Source organism: Myotis yumanensis, unplaced genomic scaffold (genome assembly GCF_028538775.1).
Source record: "Myotis yumanensis isolate MYYU_CA2020_CCGP unplaced genomic scaffold, mMyoYum1.0.hap1 SCAF_17, whole genome shotgun sequence".
Taxonomy (NCBI): domain Eukaryota; kingdom Metazoa; phylum Chordata; class Mammalia; order Chiroptera; family Vespertilionidae; genus Myotis; species Myotis yumanensis.
The window spans coordinates 37,752,075-37,763,535 of NW_027223768.1; the positions used below are offsets into that span (position 1 = coordinate 37,752,075).

At 45.2% G+C, this 11,461-nt stretch overlaps 1 protein-coding gene across 1 annotated transcript; it reads right to left on the reverse strand.

The window, feature by feature from the left end:
* Window positions 1-1,536: 1,536 nt before the first annotated feature.
* Window positions 1,537-6,539, reverse strand: LOC138995363 (antigen-presenting glycoprotein CD1d-like). Its single transcript, XM_070395718.1, has 6 exons — window positions 6,452-6,539; window positions 5,872-6,177; window positions 5,315-5,593; window positions 4,569-4,847; window positions 3,476-3,572; window positions 1,537-3,365 (listed from the first exon to the last, which is right to left on the reverse strand). Exons 1-6 carry the CDS (start codon window positions 6,510-6,512, stop codon window positions 3,344-3,346), a joined length of 1,044 nt encoding a protein of 347 aa, XP_070251819.1. The 5' UTR covers window positions 6,513-6,539; the 3' UTR covers window positions 1,537-3,343.
* Window positions 6,540-11,461: the final 4,922 nt, after the last annotated feature.

Consider the following 11,461-nt stretch of genomic DNA (forward strand, 5'->3'; position numbering starts at 1 on the left):
AAACCATAAGAATTCTAGAAGAATCCAAAGGCAACAAAATTTCAGACATATGCCGAAGCAATTTCCTCACTGATACAGCTCCTAGGGCATTGGAAACTAAAGAGAAAATAAACAAATGGGACTACATCAAAATAAAAAGCTTCTGCACAGCAAAGAAACCATCAACAAAACAACAAGAAAGCCCACTGCATGGGAGAACATATTTGCCAATGTTATCACCGACAAGGGTTTAATCTTTAATTTATAGGGAACTCATACAACTTAACAAAAGGAAGATAAACAATCCAGTAAAAAAAGGGGCAAAGGACATAAATAGACTCTTTTCAAAAGAGGACATTCAGAAAGCCAAGAGACATGAAAACATGCTCAAAGTCACTAATCATCCGAGAAATGCAAATCAAAACAACAATGAGGTACCATCTCATACCTGTCAGAATGGCTATCATCAACAAATCCACAAAGGACAAGTGCTGGAGAGGATGTGGAGAAAAAGGAACACTCGTGCACTCCTGGTGGGAATGCAGACTGGTGCAGCCACTTTGGAAGAAAGCATGGAGTTTTCTCAAAAAACTAAAAATGGAACTCCCATTTGACCCTGTGATTCCACTTCTAGGAATATATCCCAAGAAACCAGAAACACCAATCAGAAAGGATATATGCACCCCTATGTTCACAGCAGCACAATTCACCATACTAAGATCTGGAAACAGCCTAAGTGACCATCAGTAGATGAATGGATTAGAAAACCGTGGTACATCTACACGATGGAATACTATGCTGCTGTAAAAAAGAAGGAACTCTTACCATTTGCAACAGCATGGATGGAACTAGAGAGCATTATGCTAAGTGAAATAAGCCAGTCAATGAAGGAAAAATCCACATGATCTCACTCATTTATGGATAATAAAGACAATTATAAACTTATGAACAAAAATAGATACAGAGGCAGAGCTGCCTCGAACAAACTGTCAAACTACAGCGGGGATCCTGGGGAGAGTTGCGGGGCAGGAGAGGGAGTAAGAGATCAACTGAAGGACTTGTATGCATGCATATAAGCACAGCCAATGGACATAAGACACTGGGGGGTAGGGGAGCCCAGGGGACTGTCAAGGGCAGGGAAAAAAGGAGACATGTAATACTCTTTGTAATACTTTAAGCAATAAAACAATAAAAAATAATAATAATAAAAAAAGAACAAAAGCCACTGTAAATTCAGGCTGAAGCATTTCAAAAAAGATTTCAGAAGAGCCTGGGAATGTAAAAGCCGGGTGAGATACATTCACAAACTTGACGCTGCCTGAGGAAGCTGAGCTGAAGAGCATCTCCCCAAGGCAGTGTGGCACCAAAAACAATAACAGGTCACACGTTTCTGAAGGCATTGTAGCTTGCCACGCATTTCACACATTTGTCTAGGAGACAAGTCTATGAGAAAATTTGTCTTTGTCCATCTGGGCTGCTATCACAAAATAATACAGACTGGGTAGCTTATAAGCAATAGAAATTTATTTTTCACAAATTGGAGGCTGGAAAGTCCAGTATCAAGGGGCCAGAAGATTCAGGGTTTGATGAGGGCCACTTCCTGCATCCTAGATGGCATCTTCCGCTGTCTTCACACGGTGAAGGGACCTCTTTTCTATCAGCACTAATTCCATTTGAGAGCTCAGACCTCCTGACTTAATCACCTCCCAGAGGCCCCACCTCCTAATACCCATCACCTTGGTTATTAGATTTCTAACATATGAATCGGGGCGTACACAAACATTTAATCAGTAGCGTAATCAAGACAGACATTATTAGCCACAATGGGCACAGGAGGAAACTGAGTCAGAGGCTAGAACTCCAGTCTTCTGAACCAGTGCACTTGCTGATTCACCTACCCGCCTCTCTAAGTTCTGCTTCAGGTTCCCCTTCGTCCATGAAGCCTTCCTTGACTAACCCAAGCCAATATTCTCACTAAGCATAATGAGAAATTTGTTGCACAGCATTACACATGTCTAAGAACAGTGGTTCTCTAACTTTAGCTGAATATCATCAGCATTACCTGAGGGCTTGTTAACACACAGAAAACTGGGCCCCGCTCCCAAGGTTTCCCATTCAGTAGTTCTGGGGTGGGGGCCAAAATAACTCATAAGTTCCCAGGTGATGCCAAGGCCGCTGGTCACGAAACACAACTTGGGAACCACTGGTTCAGAAGCCAGCAGGTTCTTCACCTGCATTCTAGGTTTGACCTGCAAGTCCAGCAGAGAAGAAGCCAAATCTTCATGTCCTCAAACAAAGGCTCTTCCAAAGGGCAGCCTCTCTTTTTCTGGATGTTCAGAGCCCTGGAGTGCCTAGAGGCGACTTTCCTGAGAGCCACCCAATCATTTTAACTTGACCTTTTCATTTCTTGGCTCCAGAAAGGTCTGCTTTTCCGCTTAGCTTTCAGTTACCTCCTTTCTAAGAACCAAGAAGACAGCTAGGCCAACATCACTACACCTCAGGCTTGCCCAGGTATGTTCAACACTTTTCAAGCATTGTCTCAATAGCTAGAAGTAAGAGAACCTGTTTGGGGGGTCTCTTCATGACTGCCTCTTCCAGTCTGAATAAAATGACTGCCCATTGGTGAGAAATGTCCCTCCCCAGAGTAGTTCTTTTCCATATCATACACATACACTAGGATTTCTCCTCTTTTAATCAAGTTACATAAAAGCTTGAGATACCTCTGTTTCTTTGACCTTTCTTTTTAAAGATGAAATATCCCTTTATAAATCCAAATTCACAATAGAAATTATGTCCTCAAACTGCCAATATTGACATTCACCGCAAGTTTTCCCAAAAGATACAAACTGAAAGCCACCCAAGTTGTTGTTAACTATCAGAGGTGTATTTGGGGTTCCACACCCTAAATTGTGTAAAAGTTTGAGTCAATATTTTAATATCAGGTACGCTCACATGAAAATCCAGACTGCCGCTTTTCTTGAAAAATGTAGGTCACAGCCAACCCAGGGACTGACTTCCTATTTGACAACAAGCAGCTGGACCTGCTCCCCCTGGACAGGACAAGTGCTTTCCAGGTCTCTGCAGACTCCAGCGTTTAAACAATGGCCACAGGTGCCCGCGCTTCGGCCCTTCTCTGCTTGTCCCTGGGAGGTATCTGAGTTTGCACTTCTGTTCTTAAGAACCACGTGAGCTTCTAAACAGGTAGGATGCTTAAATTCTCTTAAAGTAGACAAGGGGTGTGATGAGAGCTGTCTTGTGATTGTTCTCTGCTTCTTCAAGGCACCTCACTTTCATCCTCAATTCTTGGGTGCCGAAGTCCTGGGAACTTGAGATCCTGAGTTCCAGACAGGTGTGGCGAGGACAGTCACAGGATGTCCTGATAAGACCTGTGAGAGAATAGCCAGGGAGAGACCATTCAGAAAAGTGGAGGACGGGATGGAAGGAAGAGGGAATGGGGACAAAGGCTGAGGAAAGGAGATGGAAAAAGAAGACTCACCTGCGCTTCTTAAGCCAGAAGGTTACGCCTCCGCCTACAAGAAGGAGGGATGCCAGTACTGCTGCGACGATCCAGCCCACGGGCACATGACTCCCCTCTGCTTCAGGAACACAGGAGTTTCTCAGCCCCGGGATTCCTCCTTAGCTCAAGCCACCTGGTGTCAGCCCATGTAAGGGTGCCAGGTGCTTATTTCCTCTCCCATTTAAAATTGCCACTTCTGGCCCAGCCAGTGTAGCTCAGTGGTTGAGCATCGACCTATGAACCAGGTCACGGTTGTATTCCCGGTCAGGGCACATGCCTGGGTTTGATCCCAAGTGTGGGGTGTGCGGGAGGCAGCCAATCAATGATTCTCTCCCATTATTGATGTTTCTCTCTCTCTCTCCCTTCCTCTCTGAAATCAATATATATATATATATATATATATATAGTTTTTTTTAATAAAAACAATAAAAGTGGCCACTTCTATTCCCCTGAAGTTTGGAGGGCCCAGCTTTCTCAGGGCTGGGGCATCCGTAATGCAGTCCATTTCAGCTAAACTAGCACAGCATATAGGGGAAGGGCAGTAATTCTTCAGCGAGGCAGACCTGAGTCTAAGCCCAGCTTTCCTCTTTTGAACAATGCGGCTGTGGGCAGTAACTTGACCTAGCTGAGCCTCAGGTTCTCATCTATAAAGTGAGAATAATACTTGCTTCAGAGGAGAGGTGACTGGATGGCACGCTGTGTGCAGGGTGCTCAGCCCGCGCACGGGAAGCACCGGAGAACCACAGCTACCTGTGTACCCTGCCTTCTCCTGCTCCCATCCCCTCTCCTGAGGAATAAGTCTTCCTGGGATTCTTCATGTGCTGCCTACTTCTCAAACTGGGAGGATTTCAGTCTCACTTTTCTTGCATATGGAACGTCCCGCCTCAGTGCCTTTTGAGTTAAGATCTTTATTCCCCTCTGTCCTGTACCCGGATGCCCTCCTTCTGTCTGTCCTGGTCAGGGCCTCATGGCCGAAACCCCTCTATCCTGCATCAGTCCACTCCCACCCTTCCCTGTCCCTCCCTCTGTGCTTCAGAACCACATTCCCTCCCCGAGGGGCCCTAGTTCTCACCCCAGTAGAGGACGATGTCCTGGCCTCCGAGGCTGCTGTGCCTCACTCGGCAGGTCAGGCCAGCTGCCTCCCCAGCCGCCACGTCCAGGGTCACTCGGAGATACCATGTCTCGTCAGCATTGGGCAGGACGTCCCCTTGCTGAGCGCCCGGCTGCTCCTGCTGCCCCCGCATCCACCTCACCCACACAGGCTCTGGGTAGAATCCTGAGACGTGGCACACCAGCAGCAGACGGCCAGGGCCAGGAGGGGGGCCACTGGACAGCCAGGCCTCGGGCTTCACTGTATCCAACAAGGGAGTGGGGCCTCTGCATTAGAGGCTCCGGCCCCGTGGCTGACTCAGGCAGCCCACAGTCCCCCCGCAGGAAACGAAGGCTCCCGTCACTTCATCCATTTGTGCTAGCGTCTCCCTGACCCAGTCTCCTGTTAACGCCCCTGCCTACACTCCTAGAGCGCCCTGTGCTCAACTGTAACATATCCAAGTTTCACACACTGCTTCACTGCTTGTCTTCCCATCCTGCCCCTCAAGCAAAGATCCTGTTTGACCCCAGTGCTTATTTAACTGAACTCACAAACCCAAAGGTTGCTCAGTGCATACTATGGAATGAATAAATGCCCTCAGGCCTTAGCCATCCCCTCCTGAGCCTTTCTCTTCCAATCCTCAAAGGAATGGAAACCCTAGAATGGGAAACCCAGATGGAGCCCCACAGAGGGGGGGTGGGGGGTGGGAAGGAGACAGGCAGGCTGACCTTGCTTCTCCAGATCCTGCTGTCCTGCTTCAAGGAGGCCTGTCACTAATTGGGGGCAAATGTCATTGAGGAGCCACTCTAATGTGTCCCTGATGTATTGGTCCTTGTTGAGCACGTTGCTAATCATCTCGGTCCCATGTGGGGCATCGGGGGCTGGCACCCAAGAAGTTCCCTGGAAACTCAATATATCGCTTCCTTGAAATGCTGAGTGGAAGAAGCTTTTTAGGGGGCTTCCAGGGTGCACCTCACACCCAGCGGACACCTGGACCACAAAGGGATCTGAGGAGAGGAACAGACGGAGATCAAATGGTTTAACGGTGGGAACAACCGAAGAAGACATGGATGTGAGGGCTAACCCACCCAAAGTTCCGGGAAATGAGACGGGGTGACCCAGGGCAGGAGGAACCAGGGATATTTTGGAGAGTCAGTGGCTGGAACCTTCCTGGCAGGAGTGGAAATGAGAACATCCCAGCAGGTGAGGCCAGAGTCTCCCAGCTGGGCCTCTGCCTCCGCTGTCTCCCGGGGTCAGCTGCCCAGGGACCCATCCCTCAGCTCACAGTCCAAGTGCAGCATTTTGGCGAATTCCCGGACCTCCCTGTTGAAGCTGCTCCGGTACACCCAGAACACTTGCTGCAGCTGCTCCCACTGATGGTCGCTTAACTTGCCCTGGGACCAGGGCCTCAGGAAGTGGATGTCCAAGCCATTGCTCCAAGAGTGGGTCTGCAGCGCCCCCAGCCAGAAAGAGCCGTCGGTGCGCGTCCAGCTGCTGTTGGCAAAGGGCGAGATCTGGAGGAAGCGGAGGTGGGCGCTGCTCCCAGGCGCGGGCAGAAAGTGGAGATCGGATGGGCCTGGAGGGCGCAGAGCTTAAGGAGAAGGAAGAAAACAAACAAAACTGATGGCCTTGGGCAGGAGGGGTGGTGTCCTCCAGCTCCCCAGCACCACGCACCCCTGGAGCCGAGTGCCGGAAGCCGAGGCTCAGAGCCCCAAGTTCTCGCCCAAGTCGCCCGTGAGCTCCAGGCTTAGTTTTCCGAGATGCAGGCGCCTCTGTCCGCCCCCTTCCTGCGTCGCCCCGGTTCCCAGCCCAGCTCCCTCTCGCTGTCTCCCAGACCCATGCCCAGGCGTCCTTGCTCCCCTCACCGTCAGGACTTGCCCACATCTGGGGGAGACCCCAGAGCAGCAGAACTGGCCAGCACTCCATGTCTCAGACCTCCCAGCTCTGGCTCAGACCTCCGGCCCGGCCAACGCCCCGCCCCGCCGCCCCGCCCCGCTTCTCCGCTGCCCTGCCGCCCTGCTGCCCCACCCTGAGCCCGGGGGCGCAGCGCTTTGAAGTGGCAATGGGCCATTTCCATGCCCTGACAGGATAAGACTGGACTCCCATCCTGGCTTGGGTCTGCTTCCAGCCCAGTCTAGGCGCCTCTTCTTCACCTGCCAGAAGTTCTGCTCACCATTAGCTGCTTGAGCTGCAAAGAGCTGTCCTTGGGGCTCATGGAGTCCTGAAAATGTTATGGAGTGCAAGCGACAGAATGACCAGAACTCCAGACTGATTACAGTTTAGAGAGCCTTCATTGACTGGCCAGTGTCCGCTCCTCCACTCGGGAAGCCCAAGACAGAAGCGGCCCCGACCATCTGCAGAGTCCAATATTTAAAGGGGACAACTACATCCGTGTTCAGGTGCCCATAGCAAGCAGAGCCAAGTTACCAAAGCTAATTGTGTAGTTTTAGCCAAGCTATTCATCCTCCTCCTGTTATTCATTTCTGGGTAACTTAAAGGTAAAGACTATTCAAAATTTTGATCTGTTTGTTCTTTTTTTTTTAAATTGTTTTATTGCTTAAAGTTTTACAAAGAGTATTACATATGTCTCCTTTTTTCCCCACCCTTGACAATCCCCTGGCCTCCCCTACCCCCCAGTGTCTTATGTCCATTGGTTATGATTATATTCATGCATATAAGTCCTTCGGTTGATCTCTTGCCCCCCAACCCTCCCGGGCCTTATCGCTCTAGTTTGACAGTCTGTTCGAGGTTGCTTTGCCTCTGTATCTATTTTTGTTCATAAGTTTATAATGGTCTTTATTATCCATGAGTGAGTGAGATCATGTGGTATTTTTCCTTCATTGACTGGCTTATTTCACTTAGCATAATGCTCTCCAGTTACATCCATGCTGTTGCAAATGGTAAGAGTTCCTTCTTTTTTACAGCAGCATAGTATTCCATTGTGTAGATGTACCAAAGTTTTCTAATCCATTCATCTACTGATGGGCACATAGGCTATTTCCAGATCTTAGCTATGGTGAATTGTGCTGCTATGAACATAGGGGTGCATATATCCTTTCTGATTGGTGTTTCTGGTTTCTTGGGATATATTCCTAGAAGTGGGATCACAGGGTCAAATGGGAGTTCCATTCTTAGTTTTTTTAGAAAACTCCATACTGTCTTCCATAGTGGCTGCACCAGCCTGCATTCCCACCAGCAGTGCACGAGTGTTCCTTTTTCTCCACATCCTCTCCAGCACTTGTCCTTTGTGGATTTGTTGATGATAGCCATTCTGACAGGTGTGAGATGGTACCTCATTGTTGTTTTGATTTGCATCTCTCTGATGATTAGTGACTTTGAGCAAGTTTTCATATGTCTCTTGGCTTTCTGAATGTCCTCTTTTGAAAGGTGTCTATTTAGATCCTTTCCCCATTTTTTGATTGGATTGTTTATCTTTTTTTTGTTAAGTTGTATGAGTTCCCTATAAATGTTGGAGATTAGGCCCTTATCAGAAATAACGTTGGCAAATATGTTTTCCCACGCAGTGCGCTTTCCTGTTTGTTTGTTTTTTTTATGGTTTCTTTTGCCGTGCAGAAGCTTTTTATTTTGATGTAGTCCCATTTGTTTATTTTCTCTTTAGTTTCCAATGCCCTAGGAGCTGTATCGGTGAAGAAATTGCTTCGGCATATGTCTGAGATTTTTTTGCCTTTGGATTCTTCTAGTATTTTTATGGTTTCCCATCATACATTTAAGTCCTTTATCCATTTTGAGTTTATTTTTGTGTACGGTGTAAGTTGGTGATCTAGTTTCATTTTATTGCATGTATCTGTCCAATTTTCCCAGCACCATTTACTGAAGAGACTATCTTGACTCCATTGTATGTTCTTGCCTCCTTTGTCAAATATTAATTGAGCATATTGGTTTGGGCTGATTTCTGGGTTCTCTATTCTATTCCATTGATCTATATGTCTGTTCTTGTGCCAGTACCAGACAGTTTTGAGAACAGTGGCCTTGTAATACAGCTTGATATCTGGTATTGAGATCCCACCTACTTTGTTCTTTCTCCGGATCACTGCAGCTATTCAGGGTCTTTTTTTATTCCAGATGAATTTTTGGAGAGTTCGTTCTAGGCCTGTGAAATATGCCATTGGTATTTTAATGGGAAGTGCATTGAATTTATAGATTGCTTTGAGTAGTATGGACATTTTAATGATGTTGATTCTACCAATCCAAGAACCTGGGATGTTCTTCCATCTGTTTATGTCTTCCTCTATCTCTTTTTTCAATGTCCTGTAGTTTTCTGAGTAGAGGTCTTTTACCTCCTTAGTTAAGTTTATTCCTAGGTAGCTTAATTTTTTTAGTGCGATGGTAAATGGGTTTGTTTTTTTAGTCTCTTTCTATAAGTTCAATATGGGTGTATAGAAATGCCATAGATTTTGTGGCGTTAATTTTGTATCCTGCTAGATTGCCGAATTCATTTATTAAGTCTACTAGATTTTGATGGAGTCTTTAGGGTTTTTTATGTATAATATCATGTCATCTGCAAATAAGGACAGTTTTACTTCTTCTTTTCCAATTTGGATGCCTTTTATTTCTTCTTCTTGTCTAATTGCAATGTCTAATACTTCCCATACTATGTTGAACAGGAATGATGAGAGTGGGCATCCCTGTCTTGTTCCTGTCCTTAGGGGAAATGGTGTGAGTTTTTGTCCATTGAGTATCATGTTGGCTGTGGGTTTATCATATATGGCTTTTATTATGTTGAGGTATGATCCTTCTATTCCCACCTTGCTGAGAGTTTTTATCAAAAATGGGTGTTGAATTTTGTCAAACTCTTTTTCTGCATCAATTGATATGACTATGTGGTTTTTTTCTTTCAACTTGTTTATGTGATGTATCAAGTTTATTGATTTGCGGCTATTGTACCATCCTTGCATCCCTGGGATAAATGCAACTTGGTCATGGTGTATGATCTTTCTGATGTACTGCTGAATCCAATTTGCTAAGATTTTGTTGAGGATTTTGGCATCTACGTTCATGAGGGATATTGGCCTGTAATTCTCTTTCATTGTGTTGTCTTTACCTGGTTTTGGTATTAGAGTGATGCTGGCTTCACAGCATGAGCTTGGAAGTGTTCCTTCCTCTTGAATTTTTTGTAGTAGTCTGAGGAGGATAGGTTTTAGTTCTTCCTTGAATGTTTGGTAAAACTCCCCTGTGAAGCCGTCTGGTCCTGGGCTTTTGTTGGCTGGAAGCTTTTTGTTGACTGCTTCAATTTCTTCCAGTGTTATTGGACTGTTCAGATTTTTAGATTCTTCTTGATTGAGTTTTGGAATGTTGTATTTTTCTAGGAATATGTCCATTTCCTCCAGGTTGTCTAGTTTGTTGGAGTAGAGTTGTCCATAGTATTTTTTAACAATCCTTTGTATTTCTGTGGGGTCTGTTGTTATTTCGCCTCTATCATTTCTGATTTTGTTTATTAGGGTCCTCTCTCTTTGCTTCTTGGTGAGCCTAGCTAGAGGTTCATCAATCTTGTTTATCCTTTCAAAGAACCAGCTCTTGGTTTCATTGATTTTCTGTATTGTTTTTTTTTTGGTCTCTATGTCATTTATTTCTGCTCTAATCTTTATTATCTCCTTCCTTCTGCTCACTCTGTGCTTTTTTTGTTGCTCTCTTTCTAATTCTTTGAGATTTAGATTTAGATGCTTTACTACCATTTTTTCTTGTTTTTTGAGATAGGCCTGTAGAGCTATAAACTTCCCTCTCAGGACTGCTTTCATTGTGTGCCATAGGTTTTGGATTGTTGTGTTTTCATTGTCATTAGTTTCCAGGATGTTTTTAATTTCTTCTTTGATCTCATTGGTAACCCAATCAATATTTAATAACATGCTATTCAGCTTCCAAGTGTTTGAGTATTTTGGGTTGTTTTTCTTGTAGTTGATTTCTTTTTTTTTTTTTTTTTTTAAATTAAATCTTTATTGTTCAGATTATTACATTTGTTCCTCTTTTTTCCCCCCATAACTCCCCTCCTTCCAGCTCCCACCCCACCCTCCACCCTCACTCCCCACCCACTGTCCTCATCCATAGGTGCATGATTTTTGTCCAGTCACTTCCCGCATCTCCCACACCCCTTTTTCCCCCAAGAATAGTCAGTCTATTCCCTTTCTATGTCCCTGATTCTATTATAATCACCAGTTCATTCTGTACATCAGGTTATTTATTCACTTGATTCTTAGATTCATTTGTTGATAGATGCATGTTTGTTGTTCATAATTTGTATCTTTACCTTTTTCTTCTTCTTCCTCTTCTTAAAGGATACCTTTCAGCATTTCATATAATATTGGTTTGGCGGTGATGAACTCCTTTAGCTTTTCCTTATCTGTGAAGCTCTTTATCTGACCTTCAATTCTGAATGATAGCTTTGCTGGATAAAGTAATCTTGGTTGTAGGTTCTTGGTATTCAGCACTTTGAATATTTCTTGCCATTCCCTTCTGGCCTGCAAAGTTTCTGTTGAGAAATCAGCTGACAGTCGTATGGGTATTCCCTTGTAGGTAATTGAGCCTCTTTCTCTTGCTGCTTTTAAGATTTTCTCTTTGTCTTTTGCTCTTGGCATTTTAATGATGATGTGTCTTGGTGTGGTCCTCTTTGGATTCCTTTTGTTTGGGGTTCTCTGTGCTTCTTGGACCTGTAAGTCCATTTCTTTCTGCAGGTGGGGGAAGTTTTCTGCCATTATTTCTTGAAATAGGTTTTCAATATCTTGCTGTCTCTCATCTTCTGGCACTCCAATGACTCTGATATTAGACCGCTTAAAACTGTCCCTGAGGCTCCTTACACTATCTTCACACTTTCGGATTCTTTTTTCATTTTGCTTTTCCAATTGGGTGTTTTTTGTCGAATC

Excerpts from the sequence above, each read along its gene's own strand:
- LOC138995363 (XM_070395718.1), bottom strand. The coding sequence starts at position 6,512 with ATGGAGTGCTGGCCAGTTCTGCTGCTCTGGGGTCTCCCCCAGATGTGG. Across the intron at positions 5,594-5,871 it reads CAAAATGCTGCACTTGGACT|ATCCCTTTGTGGTCCAGGTG; the intron begins GTGAGCTGAGGG and ends TCCTCTCCTCAG. Across the intron at positions 3,366-3,475 it reads TTCTGGCTTAAGAAGCGCAG|GTCTTATCAGGACATCCTGT; the intron begins GTGAGTCTTCTT and ends ATTCTCTCACAG.